Source organism: Podarcis bocagei, assembly GCF_964188305.1.
Source record: "Podarcis bocagei genome assembly, chromosome: 8".
NCBI classification, from domain to species: domain Eukaryota; kingdom Metazoa; phylum Chordata; class Lepidosauria; order Squamata; family Lacertidae; genus Podarcis; species Podarcis bocagei.
Window position 1 is genome coordinate 51,436,140 of NC_138133.1, and position 19,806 is coordinate 51,455,945.

A 19,806-nucleotide genomic window follows, 5' to 3' on the forward strand; every position below is an offset into this window, starting at 1 on the left:
CAAGAATACTTGGCTAGTTTAGATGTATTCAAGTCTCCAGGGCCAGATGAACTGCATCCAAGAGTATTAAAAGAACTGGCAGATGTGATCTCAGAACCACTGGCAGTCATCTTTGAGAATTCCTGGAGAACAGGCGAAGTCCCGGCAGACTGGAGGAGGGCAAATGTTGTCCCTATTTTCAAAAAGGGGGAAAGAGAGGACCCAAATAATTATCGCCCAGTCAGTCTGACATCAATACCAGGGAAGATTCTGGAGCAGATCATTAAGCAAACAGTCTGTGAGCACCTAGAAAGGAATGCTGTGATCACTAATAGTCAGCATGGATTTCTGAAAAATAAGTCATGTCAGACTAACCTGATCTCGTTTTTTGACAGAATTACAAGCCTGGTAGGTGAGGGGAACGCAGTGGATGTAGCCTACCTTGATTTCAGCAAGGCATTCGACAAGGTGCCCCATGATATTCTTGTAAAGAAGCTGGTAAAATGCGGTCTTGACTATGCTACCACTCAGTGGATTTGACACTGGCTGACTGACCGAACCCAAAGGGTGCTCATCAATGGTTCCTCTTCATCCTGGAGAAGAGTGACTAGTGGGGTGCCACAGGGTTTTGTCTTGGGCCCGGTCTTATTCAACATCTTTATCAACGACTTGGATGATGGACTCAAGGTCATCCTGATCAAATTTGCAGATGACACCAAACTGGGAGGGGTGGCTAACACCCCAGAGGACAGGAACACACTTCAAAACGACCTTGACAGATTAGAGAACTGGGCAAAAACAAACAAGATGAACTTTAACAGGGAGAAATGTAAAGTATTGCACTTGGGCAAAAAAAATGAGAGGCACAAATACAAGATGGGTGACACCAGGCTTGAGAGCAGTACATGTGAAAAGGATCTAGGAGTCTTGGTTGACCACAAACTTGACATGAGCCAACAGTGTGACGCGGCAGCTAAAAAAGCCAATGCAATTCTGGGCTGCATCAATAGGAGTATAGCATCTAGATCAAGGGAAGTAATAGTGCCACTGTATTCTGCTCTGGTCAGACCTCACCTGGAGTACTGTGTCCAGTTCTGGGCACCACAGTTCAAGAAGGACACTGACAAACTGGAACGTGTTCAGAGGAGGGCAACCAAAATGGTCAAAGGCCTGGAAACGATGCCTTATGAGGAACGGCTAAGGGAGCTGGGCATGTTTAGCCTGGAGAAGAGGAGGTTAAGGGGTGATATGATAGCCATGTTCAAATATATAAAAGGATGTCATATAGAGGAGGGAGAAAGGTTGTTTTCTGCTGCTCCAGAGAAGCGGACACGGAGCAATGGATCCAAACTACAAGAAAGAAGATTCCACCTAAACATTAGGAAGAACTTCCTGACAGTAAGAGCTGTTCGACAGTGGGATTTGCTGCCAAGGAGTGTGGTGGAGTCTCCTACTTTGGAGGTCTTTAAGCAGAGGCTTGACAACCATATGTCAGGAGTGCTCTGATGGTGTTTCCTGCTTGGACTCGATGGCCCTTGTGGTCTATTCCAACTCTATGATTCTATGATTCTATGAAGCCATGGAGTCTGCATCTGATTACAATCTTAAAATGGAATGTGGGAGTAGTAGTTCTGGAGAACTTTCAAAGCTTGCACACTGTTTTGTGATATTTTCATTTGTCTAATAAAAGCATTGTCTTGGTATACATGTTTTCTTATGGATCAAGATCGATACTTTTACTTCTGGTATCAAGGACCAGTTTTCCAGCACATAGGGTTGTATGCAACAAAGTTGTTCCATTTGTGCAAAAACTTCCACCCGCATAATGGAATTTCCTTCTCTCCTCTCCCAGATCTGCTCAAGAGGCTTGGAGGAACTCCCAGAAGAGATTTCCGGTGCACATCAAACAGAGCCTCTGGTGAGAATCTTAATGTTCAAACATGTATATATGAGAGCAAAATAATCTTTCAAGTATCCTGGTCCTAAACTGTTAGGAATTAAGAGGTTAAAATCAGCTCTTTAATTTGGGCCAGAAACAAAATGAGAGCCAGTTCAGCTGGCCAAGCACTGACAGGTTTAATATGATCAAAACATCCAGTCCCAGTAAAACAATATTGTAGTCCTATTTTGCATCAACTATTTTAGATCTACTGACTGTTTTTAAATAAAGCTCCATGTATAATGCATTGCAGTACTCTAAATGTGTGTGTGCACCAGAGCATGGTCCACCCAGGTACGGTTGCAGCTAGTGTATCAACTGAAGCTGATAAAAACTGTTTCAGGCTCTAATGACAGCACTGGACTAAGCACCCTCAGACAAAAATGTTTTAATTACATTTCTCTTCCATCCATATAACTGAGTTCCCTTAGCAGTTTACAATAAAAAATATAATATACAATGCGAAATGTAAATTATAAAAACCTTCAATTATAAATAAATCAAAACCGCGAAAGCTAACACAAACACAGAAGTTATTTCTCTTAACTTTTTACAGGGAAGGAAGGATGAGGAATATATGGCCTTCCAGATGTTGTTGGAATTTAACTCCCATCATCCCTGACCATGAGTCTTGCTGGCTGGGACTGATAGGTGTTGTAATGTCCAGCAACATTTGAAGAGCCATAGACTCCACATTTGTTCTCTACAGTCAGGAAGGAGGGTAACATGCAGGGCTTGAAGTTATGGTATGAATTCAACCTATAGCCTTGTCTTTCTTTTTTGAGCAGGAAATAAATTCCCTTGCATGAAACACAATAGTATTGTATTAAATATAGTATTTACTGTTGGAGCAACTGGAAATGAAAAGGGGTAATGTCCTTCATGAGCATAAATCACTCCATGGATGAACTAATAGCAGATGCAAGGTGTGCCAAGCCAGTTAATATGGTAACGGCCTAGTGCTCCAACTATATATGTGATTAATATACAGTATGTCAGCTCAGTCTGTGAGTCATCAGTTCATTGGTGTTACTAGTCCAGTGTTACATATTGAAATGTTGGAGTTTAGAGTATTTGGGGCAACAGAGAAACTTTTTACTTGTATGTAACTGTATATATCTGCATCTGCAAAAGCCTACAAGCTGTATAACTCTGCATCTAGAACTGTTTTACCAAGCCTTATCTTCTGCCATAGTAAAGTATTTGGATCTTAAGCTGCTTCTGTGTGGTGACTGGTACTGTGAGCAACCATCGCTGCCTGTGCATTTCATATCAGTTTCCCAACATTTAATACACCAAGCCAGCCTCTGTAGGTTAAGGTTTTATTCGACTACAGCTCCATCATCCCTGACTATTGGCCACACTGGCCGGGGCTGATGGGAGTTGGAGTCCTCCACCACCTGGAGGCCACCCCATTGGCTACCTCCGCAAACTCCGTAATTAACCCTTTCGCAGCCTCACTTCCCGACACCAGAGCGACAAATGCCCTGGAGGGCTCTCTTCTCCTGTCAGTTGCTTCGCGTAGCCGCCTCCCTACATCCCTCCCTCTCCACCCACCCCGGTCGGTCTTTTCCCTTCCCTTAACTGCAGCCGCCTTAGCATGCAGTTCGACGCGCAGAAGCAACAAACGCCAGCGCGGGGCGGGGCTAGTTTCCAGGAAGTGGCGTAGGGCGCAAGGCAGAAGTCACGTGCTCGGCGCCCGTGTGTTTCCTGGCTGGTGGGGGAGGGGTTTGGACAAGATGGCCGGATCCACAGGTCTGTGTTGAGAGGAAGGCGGGGGGCGCCTTGGAAGGGCTGGCGGGGGGCTTTCGCCGGGGAGGGGGGTTCTCTCCCTAGAGGCCCCGGTGGCGGGTCCCCGGCGCGGCTCATTTCGTGGAGAGCGGTCGGCGCCAGCGCAGCCGGGCCAAGGTTCCGGCGCCGGCGGGAGAGGAGGGCGGGGAGGCCGCGGGGGTTGGCGCTGGGGCCGGAGCCTTCCTCTTGGTGCTGCAAGGGATGCGGGGAGGAGACGCCTGCGGGGCTGGCAGAGGCAGGCGGTGCAGCCGGGAGGTGGGGAGGCCGAGGCAGCTTTCCGCTCCTGGGGTCGGTTTTTGTTCAGGGGAAGGTGGAATTCGGGGTCTTCGGACCTCCTTCTCACGCTCGGGTTGGGTTTGGGTGAGAGGAAATGTGGCGTTTCTTGAGTCTCTCTTCCGCCCTCCCCCCGCAACGTAATACTGATAAATATTCCCCCTCTCTTCGAGAACGAAGCCGACCCCAGTGGCATTTAGGTGGCTTTTAATATCGCCGATTCCGAAGTGCAGGCGTTGCTGGTTGCTGAGGGTAGGACAGATACGTTCAACAAAAAACACACACAAAGTGTGTATGGGGGCGTGTAATTAAGTTCTGTCTTGGTCTTTTTGCTGATGAGGTCCGTTGTCAATCTTGGGTATGAATTTTTGTTACTGGCACACTTCCCTCCTTTCCCGGTTGTGATACTCCCGGTCGAAGTACGGTATTTCCTGCAAAACTCCAGAAGGAAATTAGCGATGAGCTTTGAGGCTTTGTATTGAATTTACTTTCTGTTTATTTTAATCGTATTGCTGAGGCAGTAGGCTAAGGGAAACCAAAACCTTTAATACTTGGACCTTACAGTTCCCGTTTTCCTGACTTTCAGTTTCTTTTCCTCCCTACATCCCCTTTTATCCCAATCCCATTTCTTGCCTTTTTTGTATACTGCCCACTTTTCAGCATCCCCACTTTCCTAATTCCCCACACCCTTCTTCCCACTTTCAGTTTATTCTAGTTCCTACCACAGCTTTTCAATACTATGTCTCAATTCTCCCCACTTCTCATAAAATGGTAGAAATGCAAATGTTTATCAGTCTTCCAGTTCATGCGGTTATTGGTGAAGTGGAAATATTGCAGCTGAGTAGTGCTTATGAACGAGGAGTGGCAGTTATTCAAAATTAATGTGAAGTAAAATCCATAACTTATGCTATGGATTATGTTACAAAGTTCATTTGAGATTTAAACATGTCAAATTATTATGGCATGTTGTCCTTGAAGTCTGTTGTTGATCATAGATGGTGTTACCAAAGAATTTTACTTGAAAATAATAACCTTTAATAACTCTTTAATAACCTGGGTCTACTTGCTTGAACTGTAATTATCTTCCTTTTCATGGTTGGCAATATGTTTCGCACCTGGATCTTTCACAGCACTGATAGGTACTGAATTTGAAAGGGTATTTAAATAATTTTGACTTTGTGTTCCTGTATTCCAGCCTTTTATTTAAACACCGTTAATAGATGATTGTTTTTGTAACTGTGGTTGGTACCTTGTGCTGAATAAACTGTAAATAATTTGAACCTGGAAGCTGTGCATATTGTTACAATTATCTTGAAAAGGCATTTTCTTTCAGATTCACAACATGTATATCTATTAGTCTAATTATTTTTAATTGTGTTACAGCCACATAGGAATTAGCCAAATAAAGCCATACATTAATAAAAATTAAAACTTCTTAATAATATCAAACCCACCCATAGCCCTGTTTTAACATTTGTCACAAAATACCTTCATAAGTCAGGCTTGATGGGGGATGGGTGGAGTTTCAAACCTAGTGGAGGAACACTTGCTTGATCTTAATATTCTGTGATGGGACACAGAATACAAGCTGCTAAGACAGTCGGTCCCAAACCATTTAGTGGTTTAAAGATCAAAACCAGTTCTACTGGGAAATACATTGTACATACTTATGGCTCTCTGTGTGGAGCAGGTTGCTATGCACAGATCTGGTTAATATTACAACTCACCTTTTCAACTTTATATGTTGTGCTTTCCCAATGCTCATGAAATCTGGATTTTAAAGTATTGTTAGCATGAACATAATTGCTGTTTTGCATTGAAGTTCTTGAGTGACAATCAAAATATAGGATGTCGTATTGGATCCCATGATGTTCTTCAGTTACCTGTATTTGTGCCAATGCAGAAAAAACAAAATAAGCAGTATTTATATGTCCAGACATATGACTGCCTGGCTGTTTTTACTCGTTTAATAAATGCAGTCAACAATACATCCACAGTATTTTAAATAGCAACTCCTTTCAGTTATTTTTTACTGATGAAATACAAAACATAAACTGATACATACATAATTTATTTTTTCCATTAAACATTTACAACTTATTTACAACAAAACTATTCAGAATTTTGCCAGAGTTTGCTGCAATTCAGGCCACAATTTTGTTTTTAGCAGCATGTATTTCCATGAAAAGTAGAGTGTTGTAGGATAATCTCTGGGCATTACTGATATGCCTTTCTTAATTTGTCCATTAACTATAAGCTGCCTTGCATAGCTCCCATCAAAGTTCATACAAAAACAGTTTCCAAGCTGTGTTCTCTTAAGGGAACCGTAAGCTTCTGCAGCAAATGTAAACAGCTAATGAGAGTTCATTTCATACTCTCATTATGAATCTGCCTCTGGGCAAGGAAAAGTTCCTTTCAAAGATAACACTCAGCACAGAAAATCCACTAATTTGGGGTTATTATTTTAATTTACTAAATCTTTATTGTCACATTTTCGAAGCAAAAGCAACTATAGGTCCTATGCGTGGAGAAGATGGAGAAATGCTATTGGGTCACAGAGAGAAGGCAGAATTGCTTAACACCTGCTTTGCCTCTGTCTTCACCCAAAAGGAAAGCAGTGACCAACCCGGTGATAACAGAATAAACAATGCAAGGAGGGAGCTGCAGCCCAAGATAGGAAAAGAGTGGCAAGGGAACACTTAGTTACTAAATGAATTCAAATCTCCAGTGCTTGATGGGCTGCACTCAAGGGTACTAAAAGAGCTTGCAGATGTGATCTCCAAGTCTCTGCCTATAATAATTGAGAATTTTTGTAGAACAGATGAGGTCTCTGCAGATTCTTCCCATCTTCAAAAATGTGAGAAAAGAAGACCTGGTATATAGATAGCAGTAAAGGGTTGGTCTGTGAGAATTTAAGAAATAGTGCTTTGATTACTAAGACTTTGCATGGGTTTCTATAAACAAGTCATGCCAGAGAAATCTCATATATTTTTTTTACAAGAGTTCAAAGTGTGGTTGATCATGAGAATGCTGGGGGCATAGTGTATCTTGTTTTCAGTAAGGCTTTTGACATAGTGTCCCATAATATTCTTGCAGGGAAGTTGGTGGATTGTGGACTGGATTGGGTGACTGTTAGGTGGATTTGTAGCTGGTTGACTGAGTGAACCCAAATGGTTCCTCATCTTGGGAAAAAAGTGAAAAGTGGGATGCAGCAGCGTTGTTCAGTGTCTTTATACATGACTTGGATGAAAGAATTGAGGGGATGCTCATCAAATTTGTAGATGACACCAAACTGGGATGGGTAGCCGCAGAAGACAGAATCAGGACTCAAGATAATCTTAACAGACTAGAGAACTGGGCCAAAACTAACAAAATGAATTTCAACAGGGACAAATGCTATGTTCTACAATTAGGCAGCAAGAACCAGCTGCACAAATATAAGATAGGGGACTCCTGGCTTGCCAGTAGTGCATGTGAAATAGATGACAAATTTAATAGGAGTCCACAGTGTGATGCAGCAGCAAAAGAAGTATAGTGGCCAGATCAAGGGAAGTCACAATACCACACTATTTTGCCTTGGTCAGACCACACCTAGAATACCATGTCCAGTTCTGGGTGCCAGATTTAAGAAGGATATTGACAAACTGGTAGGTGGACAAAGTAGGGCAACCAAGATTACCACAGGTCTGGAAACTAAGCCATATGAGGAATGGTTGAGGGAGTTGGGTATGTTTAGCCTGGAAAAGAGGAGTCTGAGAGGAGAGATGATAGGCATCTTCACATATTGAAAGGGATACCACATGGAAGATGGGGGCAAACTTGTTTTCTCCTGCTCTGGAGGGTAGGACCTGAACCAATGGCTTCAAGTTACAAGAAGAGGGATTCTGACAAAACACCAAGAAGAACTTTCTCACAGTAAGAGCTTTTTGACAGTACAACAGACTACCTTGAAAGGTGGTATACTCCCCTTCCTTGGAAGTTTTTGAGCAAAAGTTGTATGGCCACCTGTCATGGATGCTTTAGTTGAGATTCCTGCATTGCAGGATTACCCTTGGGGCACCTTCCACTCTATAATTCCATGTTTTCATTATGCACATTGATATAATATTTAATGCTGCAGTTAGGGGAGGTAATTATTGGTCCAAAAGGGGGGTCTTTTTGTAGTCAACTGAGCATGTAGCTAATCATGCAGAAAGAAATGGTTCTGGCCTTTATCAGATGCTAAATGTAGTTTTGCATGTTTAGAAATATCTGCTCTTCTTTCTACAATAACACTGTACAGAATGTGAGTCTGAGGCTGCACAGCAATACATACAAATGTTTTGTGTATTATCCAAATGTTCACCGTTTGGTAATGGTGATATGGTTATATACAAACAAAGGTAGTGAGCAGCTACAGCATGTGAGCAATTTTAAAACTTAGTCTGCAATACATTGCTGTATTGTGAGGGGTTCTAATTCAAAAACTGTTTTCCATGGCAACCATTGGGCGTTCTTAATCTTAGCTGGAAACTATAGCAGGGCACTTATGGAAAGGAGATCTTTTGGTGTGTAAGGGGAAACTGCTTATTGGCTAGTGTAAAGCATGCTTTTGGTTGTGTGTATGCTCAAGCTGATTTTAGTCATATGTCCTGGAGTGAGTGCATAGGGAATTACTGCTTTGCTTATAGTAGGGCAAATCCTGGTTTATTTAACTTCCCTTTTTCTTTTAAAGCCAAATATATTTGTAGTCCTGCTTGAAGCAGAGTGCGGTGGGGAAGCTTGTACTCTAAGAATGAAAAATGGCCAATAATGGTGATAACCTTCCCATGGTTAGGATTTCCTGCTCTGTTTTTTTGTAATTATAAAAGGCAACCACTTTATTGGAATCTACAGTGTATTCCTTTACAGGTTGTGTGATATCACAGTATGGCATAGGTCAACTCATTATCTCCCATTGCTGTATTTCAGCATAATGAATACACATTTAGATCTCCAGCATCTTTGGTATTTAGAAGTCTTGAAGATATTATCTGTTAAAATCCCTTAGCACTTTTCTCTCCCAAAATAGCCACCTGAGCATGCTTGTGGTCAAAGCAACTTAGGGCAGGCATTGCATGCTTGCATAATTGTTTGACCTATGCAAGGGATCAGATATGTACAAACCTGCTTTAGTAACCTGATATAGTCGTTTGAGCTGCCAGTACAGTTTGTGGATTTGGATCATATTTTGAAATGCATCCTTTTATTTGTAGGAAAATGGTGTATTGTGAATTTGCCTCTCTAATCCTTTTCATACAACCAGTCCTCCGCGAGAAATGAATGCTTTCCTGTATTCTTATTTTTGTTACGAAATGGGAAGTAACTGATTTCTACTCTGAACTGTTGTTTAGTTAGACGATTGCAAAGAGCAATATTTCTTAAATGCCTTCTAGTTCTGAAGTTCATCTCAATTAGAATTTGTGTGCACAATATTCTTATTTAATATGCAGTATGTGTGACTAGGACCAGTTCAGATGATGATATTGGCTTTATAATAAAACATAACGAACAATATCATTGATTTTCTGTAAATTGTTGTGAGACATATAGTGAAAAGCAGGATTAAGTGCTAAACAAACAAGCCCGTACCCCATGCACTGAGCCCCTTTGTTCATCCGTTTGCAATGTAAGCAAGCAAACCAGGAAGCACCTAATGAACCATAGTGCCCCCGGAAACTAGGCTTACGAGCTTTGGAACAAGCTAAGACAGTTAACCCACTTAAAGTATGGTTTAATATTCTAGCTTGTTTCAAATCTGGTGATCATAATTTTTTGGGTTTGCTTATGCTGCAGAGGGAGGAGCAAATAAGGTGAATGTTTGGGCAAAGACTCATATTTATTACTACTATAATAATTATTATATATTTATTTATATCCCACCTTTTCCTCTAATGGTACTCAAGATGACTTACAGCTAAAAATAAGAGCCGCTTATTTCATCTTAAACTGATAAAGGATTATCTGAATGTAACCAGTATTCCACAGAGAAGTAATGACTGAGTAGTGCTTACTGTTGTAATGCTGAGGTAACTGTCATATATTAAAACTTACTTTTTGAAGCAGAAAATTGATGAACTAAATGGTGAAAATTATGGCTGTATATGACTTCCAGATATGAAATTTGATATTTTAATTTAGACTGTTACTTTAAAAAAAAGACCCATAAGAAAAATCAAATCTGCAAATTTGATGTTGCTGAGGAATTTAAGATTCCAAGTTGTATGATACTTCATAAGTGGAAATAAGTTTGTTTTTCACATTGATTGCAATTCAATATGTATACTAGTAAAATGTGTTATACGCATAAATTCTCAGGTGTGGATTTTTTAGTTGGCTCAGCCAGGCCTTCATGCTAAGACGTGACGAGATCAGCTGTGATTTTGAACATTGCTATTTACATTGCTTTACTTTTTTTCAAATAGTTAAAGTCCCTCGTAATTTTCGCTTGTTGGAAGAACTTGAAGAAGGTCAGAAAGGAGTAGGAGATGGTACAGTAAGCTGGGGCCTCGAAGATGACGAAGACATGACACTTACAAGGTGGACGGGCATGATTATTGGACCACCAAGGGTCAGTACTATAAGTTAAATCTTCATTTAGCGGAACTTTTCAGACATTTGCAATGCATGGTTGTTAGCTATGGGTTATGCTATGGGGTGAATCAACTAAGTCAAAGAGTAGACTCATCAATTTCAGGGGATTATTCTGAGTACTGTATAACTTAATTGGATTCAGCCCAAAGATGGATGAATATCATAATTCAATTAGGAATCTTATAAGCTATAACAGAAGTTAGCCCTATAGCTAACTTTGCTTTTTCACAATTAGTAACAATTGTAGAAAGGTGTGGAATGGTTTCTTAAAGGCCCAGGTCAATATGGGGGCCACATTATTGTAACATTAAGGACAATGGTAATTTTTTACATTTTATTGAATGATATCAAATCTGTATTCAGATGTCAGTGTCTCATGGTGACTTCTGCTCAAGTTGAAGTGTTCCAAATGCATATTCAGTAGTATGCAATTGTGGCCCAGCACAGATGCATATTGATGATATTAGCTATATTAGATACACATTGATGATATTAGCTATCCCTCATTAAACAACAATTTCAGCTCCACCAAGAAACAGTTTGGACCTTTAGCAACATGAAATGTTCTGTTTTGGTTTTTAACTTATAATATACCACTTCAGTGTGTGCCTGTTAGCTTATGGCACCAAATATTCTCCCTTCCTTTAGTTTTATGTGTGCTTGTGTGTGCAGGCATAACAAACAAAGTAACCTGATGTGGATGGTGACAATTGACATGCCTATCTAGTTTACACAGAGTTCTGTTGCCTTCTCCTCCTTTCCCTTTAAGACCTGCATGTTGGCAGCAGAGCCTGGTATCATGCTAGTCACATCTCATTTGTTTTGTATTATAACCCCAGGATCTACTCCCAGCAGCTTAGTGTGAAAGAGATTCAGCCATTAATAAAGAACCCAGTATGTCCTAATGACATTCTGAACCTTTCAAATTTGTTTTCAGTACTGGAACTGAACTGAGCTCAGTTTTTAACACAAGTCCATGCCTGATTAGATTTCAGCAGCCTACTGTAGGTGGGAAAAGTATTTTTATTTTATTTTATGCTGTTAGGAGGCAGAAGCCTTTGCCAATCTATTGCAAATTAGCTAGAGATCCACCAGTAAAGCCTGGTCTACCTTCTCTCCACCCCTTCCATAAGCCAACAATCTGCTCTGGCTTTCCCTTTGAACCTTGGCTTGAGAAGTAGCAGCAACATCTGGATCACTTCAGGATACTGTGGCTTTTTGGCTTGGCTCCTCTTGCCAGGCACTCCAAAGGCAGCCACTACCCTTGCATTACCCCAGACACAATTAGTCTTTGAAAATCAGGTATGTGCATATTGTATGGCTGACATATTGCTATAATATATAACATAACATATAACATAACAAACATAACATAACATAACATAACATAACATAACATAACATAACAAGTATTCTGGGCATCCAGGATTTGGGCAGAAATGTAATTGTTTTCTGCCCATAGGCAAAGTTAAGATTGATTGTATTTCTTTGCCGCTTTACATTCAAATGAATCACAAAGCGGCTTACAAACAAGAAATATCAATAACATAATAGAGCATAATAGAACAACAGAAGTACAGCATAAATCATATAAAATAATTAACAAACCAATATACCATTACAGTCTATAAAACACTATTAACAAAGCAGCAACTAAAAAATAAGGTAAACAGCACAATTACAGCAAAAGTCATATGATTAACAAATCAATATGTCATTTATAATCTATAAATAGCAGCTAAAAAATAAGCTAAGCACTGTTAAGTTCATACACAGACTCTCCACACCCCTATGACTCATAGTATTGCATTCTATTCAGTTCATTAAAATAAACACAATGCCTGTTGCTAAGCCAGCTCAGCTAGACGCTGCACTGGATGAGGTTTTTGGTTAGTGAGCCATGGTGGAGACAGTGGTTTTTTGGACCTACCACTGGTTGTAAGACGGAAATTGGCTTTGGGTAGCCCACCTAGGTGCCTTTAGTAAGAAAACAGGTTAGATTACCTGGTATGAATGGTAGCCTTGAAAATAGGGTTATGCCTGCAGTAACTTGTTTTACTGGCTTCCATGATTCTAGTTTTCTGGATAGCAAAGAATAGGGTTAGAAAAACTTAATCTCCAGACTTCGCACAGTTACACATAAAATTGTATGATCTGCCACAATTTTCCCGCTGTCCCCCGACATGGTTAGAAGGCTGGCGGGGGGGGGGGGAGAAGCCTGCTCCTCCCCGTCGCCAGCCTCGCAAACTCGGGGGACAGCGGGAAAGGCGCACTGCACGCAGCTTCGGCATGGTTCTGGGTCCCGTTCTGGGGGCTGGGGGAGGGGGAAGCCCGAGCCTCCCCCGCCCCAGCCCCGCGCCTGGGGAAAAATAATAATCCCCCCCCCTTTATTCCGCCCCCCCAAATCTAGGTGCATCCTATGAGCCGGTGCGTCCTATAGGGCGAAAAATACGGTAAATATTCCTGGAACTCAGGCTAAATCTAGCTAAATAGTAAGAAGCAGTCTGGGTAAGTGATGAAAAATTATATACAAAAATGCTGCGGGCAGCTTCTGTCTTCTCTGAAGATGTAGGAATACTGCATCTATGGGATAGGGCAGGGGTCTGCAACCTTTAAGACAAAAAGAGCCACTTGGACCCGTTTCCAAAGAAAAAACAACAACTGGGAGCCGCAAAACCATTGCGACATTTAAAACAAATATATCTCCGGAGCCATGATCTGACAGCGGGCGGGAAGGTGACGTCGGGACTGTGCGTGACTAACGCATGCACCGCCCCCATGCGACGTCACAGCCAGAACAGCGCCTGCCACAGTGAGGAGTGTCGGGGCGCACAATGCGCCTCCTCCCCTCGCTAGTATCCGCCCCGGAGCCGCAGCAAAGATGTAAAAGAGCCACATGCGGCTCCGGAGCCGCAGGTTGCAGACCCCTGGGATAGGGAAAGATTTTAATTTAGTTAGTTTGGATGGTCACTGAGCCCAATAGGTTTTTGAGCAGCGGTAGTGTATCTCAGGTCCTCCGAGACTCTCTGGACCTTGGAACCCTCCCTTGTCCACATCCCTCACCAACACGTCTTGTGTGCTTCTCAAGTGCTGTTGCCTGGGGGGGGGGGATGTATGTTTGAATTGTAATAATGGCTCTTGCTTGCCTGGATAGAGGTAGGTGTTTGGGTGTGTAGAAGGCTGACTTTTGCATGGCTGAAATGTAATCTACTGAAAGGGGTAACGAGTCACAGCCACTGCTCGGCTGATGTTTGCCTACATTCCCACTCAGTTTTGCATCTGGCTGCATGCACCACTGACATGTTGCCTGCCTCCCAAGGTTGCCCATGAGAGAATGTGGCCTTCATGGAGAGAGAGGTTCTCCACCCCAATGTAGAACATTCATGAAGGAAATTCTCAAATCTATATTGTGTCTCTCCCCCCCGCCCGGTCAAAAAAACCTATATGCAGTTTCATTTAAAACAGTTCTGTGTTACCTTCCTACTGCGAAGCCTTCAAGGTGACCTATAAAAATTCAAATGCAACCATAATAGAACCCACAACAAAATTACCATTTATGAATTATACCCAGTTGTGCCTGTCTGTGTGTGGAATGCTTGCCCAGCAGGACTTCCTCATTCTTCCATTCCTCCTGCATCCTCTCACACTTCCATTTCGCTGCTGCTGTTGCTGCTGCTGCTTGTTTCAGTTTTTAAGCAATCAAGATGAAATTGCACTGTCTGATTACTAGAGTGACCCCTGGTCACAATTTCCCCAGATTAATTTCATATGCATATTTGTTTGGAGTGTTCAGTAATTTGAGTACTTCATCCACACTGAGATCTGAATGAGTCATAAGGTAGTTTTGACAATGCCATATAGTACACAATTCAGTAACTAATAAACTAGAACGTAATTTTAATTTTAATGATAAGCCACTTTACTCAGTGAAATAATAAAAGAGTTAAATATTGTTTTTAGGGCTGACAGGTGTTGTGAAGGAACCAACATTGTATTTCAGATCAGGGAGATGCCTTGAGTGGGGCCGTTGTGAACTAGGTATGTATATACAGGCCCAGGATCCACAAGGCTACTGCAACACATGTGGAAAGTAGGAGGAGATAGTTTCTCATATGTGTAAGGGAAGAAGTGTTTTTAATTGCACGGGTGATGTTTTTTGGAAGGTCTTTCCACTATTCTGGGTATTGGGCTTCTTTACTCAAGCACAGTTCAGTTCGGAAAGCCAGCGTGATTACCTTCCTCTTTGTCTCAGCAACTACATTCAAGCAGGGTATTATTAGATGCAGAAGCCTGTCCTAAGTTCTGTCGCTTCCTTCTTCTCAATTTTGGTTTGTTGCAAAGTTCTGTTTGAGGTTATTGGCTGCCTTCTGCCACCTTTCTTCTGCGTTTACATGTATATATGTCTCACAATTTCTCTATTAAAAACGGATCCTTTGAATGATGGTGGCGTTGAGGTTGGCTGTTTTGTGAGTATTAAGGGGAAGATACACCTGGGTTTTTCATTTTATAAAAATCTTTGGGCAAGAAACCTGAAATAATAGTTACCAGGTGAAGGGGGAAAATCTGCCATGAAATGATAACACCAGTTTCTTCTTGCTAAGCTTTAGTTAAACTGAACCTCCTTTGTTGCTTTAGTATTATAAGATACTTATTTGTCCCAGTCCTGCTAGTGTTATCTACGTATCTCTAGATGGCTGGAGAACTGGGGTTATATACAAGCCATGTTCTTCAGCTAGTCTGCATGCATGGAGCCCTTCAGAAAATATTAAAATTTCACCAGTCAGCTGTTAGGAAAGAGCAGGAAGCTGAATTCACCTGCTACCCCTCTTTCCTGCCAAACAGCTGGTCAGCAGAATCGTACCAATTTTGAAACCGCTCTGCACACGATCCTTGAGATGAGGATGACTGACTTTGTTTCAGTATTGTTATTTGGAATGCATATTAGCTTTCAGTATGATTAATTCTTTTTTTCCCTCCTCTGTTTACTAGACAAATTATGAAAACAGAATATACAGCTTGAAAGTAGAGTGTGGGCCTAAATATCCAGAAGCACCTCCAACAGTTAGATTCGTAACTAAAATTAATATGAATGGAATAAATAATTCCAATGGAATGGTAAGATGGAATGCAAGATGATCAAGCCAGTTTATTTTTCGCAGAAAAGCTGTTAAGGATTCTGTTTCTTTTTTAATCTCCCAAAGTTGTATGTTCATCTGCTCTTATATGCCCTCAATTAACACATTAATTTGTAAATTGTTCTGTCATATTATGTGTTGGTGGTACCTATGGACAAGGGGTTGCATCCACATTTAGTCATTTTTAGAGCAGGCCCATTGAAATTAGTGAAACTTAAGTTTGTCATGATTAGTTTGCCCCATTGATTTCAGTGGGGTTTATTCTGACCAAGTCTGGATCCATACCAAAGTTATAAGGTCACAGTAAAAACAAGAGGCTTAATCAATTTTATGTGGTGTGAAATAGTTAAAGGAATGGAAAGCAATTTTTAAAAATTGTGACTGCCAACATTATCAACTTCTTACATTAGTAAACATTTTGTGTATAGGAACGTGCCAAAGCCACAAATCTCTTTCTCTGTGTAGGAGATTCATCTAGGAAATGTGTAATGTTTGGCATGCCCTTGGGTCCATATATTATAATTTTACAATTGGAGTCATAATTTGGAGTACTGCAAATTAAAGGAAATCTATTCATCAGTTATAGTTTGCATTTGCTGTCATGTTAAATAATTAAATTTTACAAACTTAGTCCTTTTAGCTCCCGTTTTTCTATTATGATCAATCCAACTAAAGCTGCAGAAGTTGCCCAGTGAAAATGACTCTTTGAGTCTCTCTCAGTCAAGTACAGGAATAAATTTAAAGCAACAGCACATCTGTGGTCTGTGCTTGCTCTGTATCAGTTGTGTTGATTTCTCCCCCAGTTGAGTAGGCCATTGATTTCAGTGTAATGGACTGAAAATCCATTAAATGGGAGCTGTAGACTTGCAAGTAGGTTGCTGATTTGTGAGTTAACAGTCAGGTAAAAACTGAACTGATGAATCCCAAACAAACTTAAAGTTATATTGGAATTTTGTTAGGAAGAACTGTAACCTAGCTCTAAAATATTCTGTATGGATCAGGGGTGGCTAACATTTTTTGGGGTTTGTGTGTCATCCAAGGTCTACATTTGCTCTTGGCCAACACTCTGGAGGCTGAATGTCAGCAGGTGGTGTGGCTGCTCACACTCACACATGCATGCACAAATGTACAGGGTCCATTGCTCCTGTGGGTCTGATTTGTGCCATCTGATTGAGAAAGGGCTCTCTTGCCCCTTCCCTGTTCATCAGATGATTGAGATTACTGTGAGACTGCTGGGGTGGGCAGAAAGGTTTACCCATCCTCCGCAGCCCCTTGCCACATTTATTTTTATTTTTAATTAGGGACTTGGCAGTGTGGGGGACAGCGGCAGAAATTTACTTGGTGGCCAGTGGCTAGCCACCCTCAATACAGACCCTCTATAGAATGTCCTACAATGTAAAAATTCATTATGGAAGTACTGTGATATCTTGGCTGTTGTATATCCCAGATCTATAAACACATTTTCTCGGGTTGCTTTTTTTCATGGCCTTTAGGGGTTCATGCATTCTTTACTTATTAAAGAAACAGTATTCTTTGTTACCTTGCTGATTCATCGCAATAGTTTCTGTTTTATATTCCAACAGCTGCAAGTGTCTATTCTAAGTTCCTTGAATTTTATCCAAACTCAAATTATTCATAAGAGACAGAATAGTTGGCCTGTTTTTTTAAGGATGAATTAATAGAGAGGTTGCACTATCCAATAATTAATTAGTTGATGCATGCTGACATTTACATGTTTCTGTTGACTATGTTGCTAGGCTAAAATGGTCAGTTTTTACTAACCTATCCATGAGATATGACAAAACATTATTTTCACCTGCCTTCCTCCTCTTGAACTGTTTAGCAGGAGATGCCATATGTTTTGAAAACTTTCCCTGAATAGCTATAAAAACTAAAAAATCTTCAAAAGGAGCCACAAATTCTCATCCTTGACATTTGTATCCATAGTGGTTTATGATGAGTCACAGTGATAATTAAGGCTTCATTCCTACCACTTCTGTACTAGTGCAGCTAGTGTTAGCACCAGACCATAAGAGCAGGTGGCTGGTGTTTAGGTTGTCTGAAAACTCAATGCAAGCATGCTACCACAGTTATGGAATTGGTTATTTTATGTGCCTTACTTAAATGTACACTTTCTTTCCTTACAGGTGGATGCACGAAGCATACCAGTGTTAGCAAAATGGCAAAATTCTTATAGCATTAAAGTTGTACTTCAAGAGCTAAGGCGTCTAATGATGTCCAAAGAAAATATGAAGCTTCCACAACCTCCAGAAGGACAAACTTATAACAATTAATTTTAGCTGAATCCCAAACTTGTCTTAAACAACTTCTACTTATGTTTAATGTCTTGATTCAATCTCACAATGCAAACCACCCACACATTAAGAGTTTCTGCTGGTGTACGTGATCTGGACATTTGAAAGAATATATATATGTATATGTATGCCCCATATGTTTTCAGGCACAATCAGAGAAAAAAAAAAGGCAGCACAATTATTTTTCCTCTTTACCAAGGCACTATAATTTTAAGCATAAACCTGAAGTAGCCTAAAATTGGAGCTCCGGTGTTTCAAGACGAAAGCATGACAGGAAGTGTCAGGTTGCTGTGGAATAATGTTTCAGAAAACTTTTTCTCAAGAAGAAAAAATACAAATGGCATGCTTTATCCATCTTGCTTTAGTAAAAGAGCTGCAGATAAAATTGTTTCAGTAGCAGGTACTGCAAATACCATTGCTCAACTTGTTTAATTTTTGCAAAGGTGTGGGTGCTGACTGCTAGTAGTGTCACAGAATACGGTCAGGATTGTTTTGATACTTGTATTTATAAAATGGGGAAATGATTTTCTTTTAAGCGGCTCCTGTGTGTTACATGTAATGGACATTGCAAATATTTGTTTACAGTCTTTGTTCTAATAAACCATGCATTTAAGTTTTAGTGAAGCAAAACAAAAAAGGAAAATAGGTGTATGGATATGTGATTGAGAATAAAATTAGTCTTCAAATGTAAATAAAATGTGGAAAGTATCTGACGCTGTGCTTATCTCTCTGTTTAAGTTGTGCCAGTAGTACCTTGCAGCACTTAGAGGTCAGATGTTGCTCCTAATCTATGGCAGTGTTCCACTCACTTACTTTATATCTTAGGCTGTTGAAGAGATTTCAGCCAAGCCAGATCCTTAGTCTAGGCACAAGTTAGGTTCTACATGTGTAATACTTTTTAAGACAAAACACAAAATATTGAAGACAGAATGGTCACCTAGTTGTAACTTTACTGCTTTCATAACTGCTCATTCCCATGTGTCTCATATTATTGTGATGCTTTATTGCTTTTTTAAAAAGCAGGTTTGCTATTAAAAGTGATGGGTTATATTCCACAGTGTCACTTAGGTTGACACTACAACTTCTGTTAGTTGAATGGTTAGGGGAGCAATTTTGGGCTTGGTAGGGATCCTCCAGATCAGATGTAGGGGGAACACATGAAGCTTCAGGGGGAAATCACTGAAAATTGCTTCTCTCCTTATTCCAATGACTGAAGCCTTATACTTGGCTATCAAATACAACCCTGTGATAATAGGGGAAAAGAAAACTGTTGGTAAGCATTTCAATGCTATCTTAAAGTACTTTGGTGTTGCTGCTAGAAGGTTTGGGAGGCTTAGAGGAGCAGGATTGCAGTTCTTGGATTGGCTGCCCTAAAATAATCATTCAAAAAATATATCCAGTTGCACAGACAGCTGCGCAGATGACCTATCTTCAGCAAAAAGAACATACCGGTGGAAGGCTGCAGTGTGGATAATTTGCAAGGGAAGACCCTTTTAAGAATGAAAAGTTACCTGGAGCTTGCATATATACACTTGCTAGGCATGCTGTGGTCACTGTATTGACCAGCTACTGTATTGACCAGTCTGCATTGTGAGTGCAATCTTTTTCCTTCATTGAGCCATTAGAACAGGTGTGGGAGACCTTTGACTCATGGGCAAACTTTGCCCTCTAGGACTCCTCCTCGTGTAACTGACATTACTGCAAAGGGATAATCAAGCTTAAAGTGAGCTGATTATTCATTTGCTGAAGCAAGATATGTTCC

The 19,806-nt window shown here is 40.8% G+C and overlaps 1 protein-coding gene across 2 annotated transcripts; it reads left to right on the plus strand.

The window, feature by feature from the left end:
• The first annotated feature begins 3,545 nt into the window (after window positions 1-3,545).
• UBE2V2 (ubiquitin conjugating enzyme E2 V2) lies at window positions 3,546-18,752 on the plus strand. Of its 2 annotated transcripts, none has more exons than XM_081204185.1 (4): window positions 3,546-3,673; window positions 10,426-10,571; window positions 15,584-15,709; window positions 17,877-18,752. In XM_081204185.1, exons 1-4 carry the CDS (start codon window positions 3,658-3,660, stop codon window positions 18,021-18,023), a joined length of 435 nt encoding a protein of 144 aa, XP_081060311.1. In that variant the 5' UTR covers window positions 3,546-3,657; the 3' UTR covers window positions 18,024-18,752. The 2 variants fall into 2 exon arrangements, with proteins under 2 accessions (XP_081060311.1, XP_081060312.1); XM_081204186.1 differs by lacking the exon at window positions 3,546-3,673 and adding an exon at window positions 9,929-10,029.
• The last annotated feature ends 1,054 nt before the right edge of the window (window positions 18,753-19,806 follow it).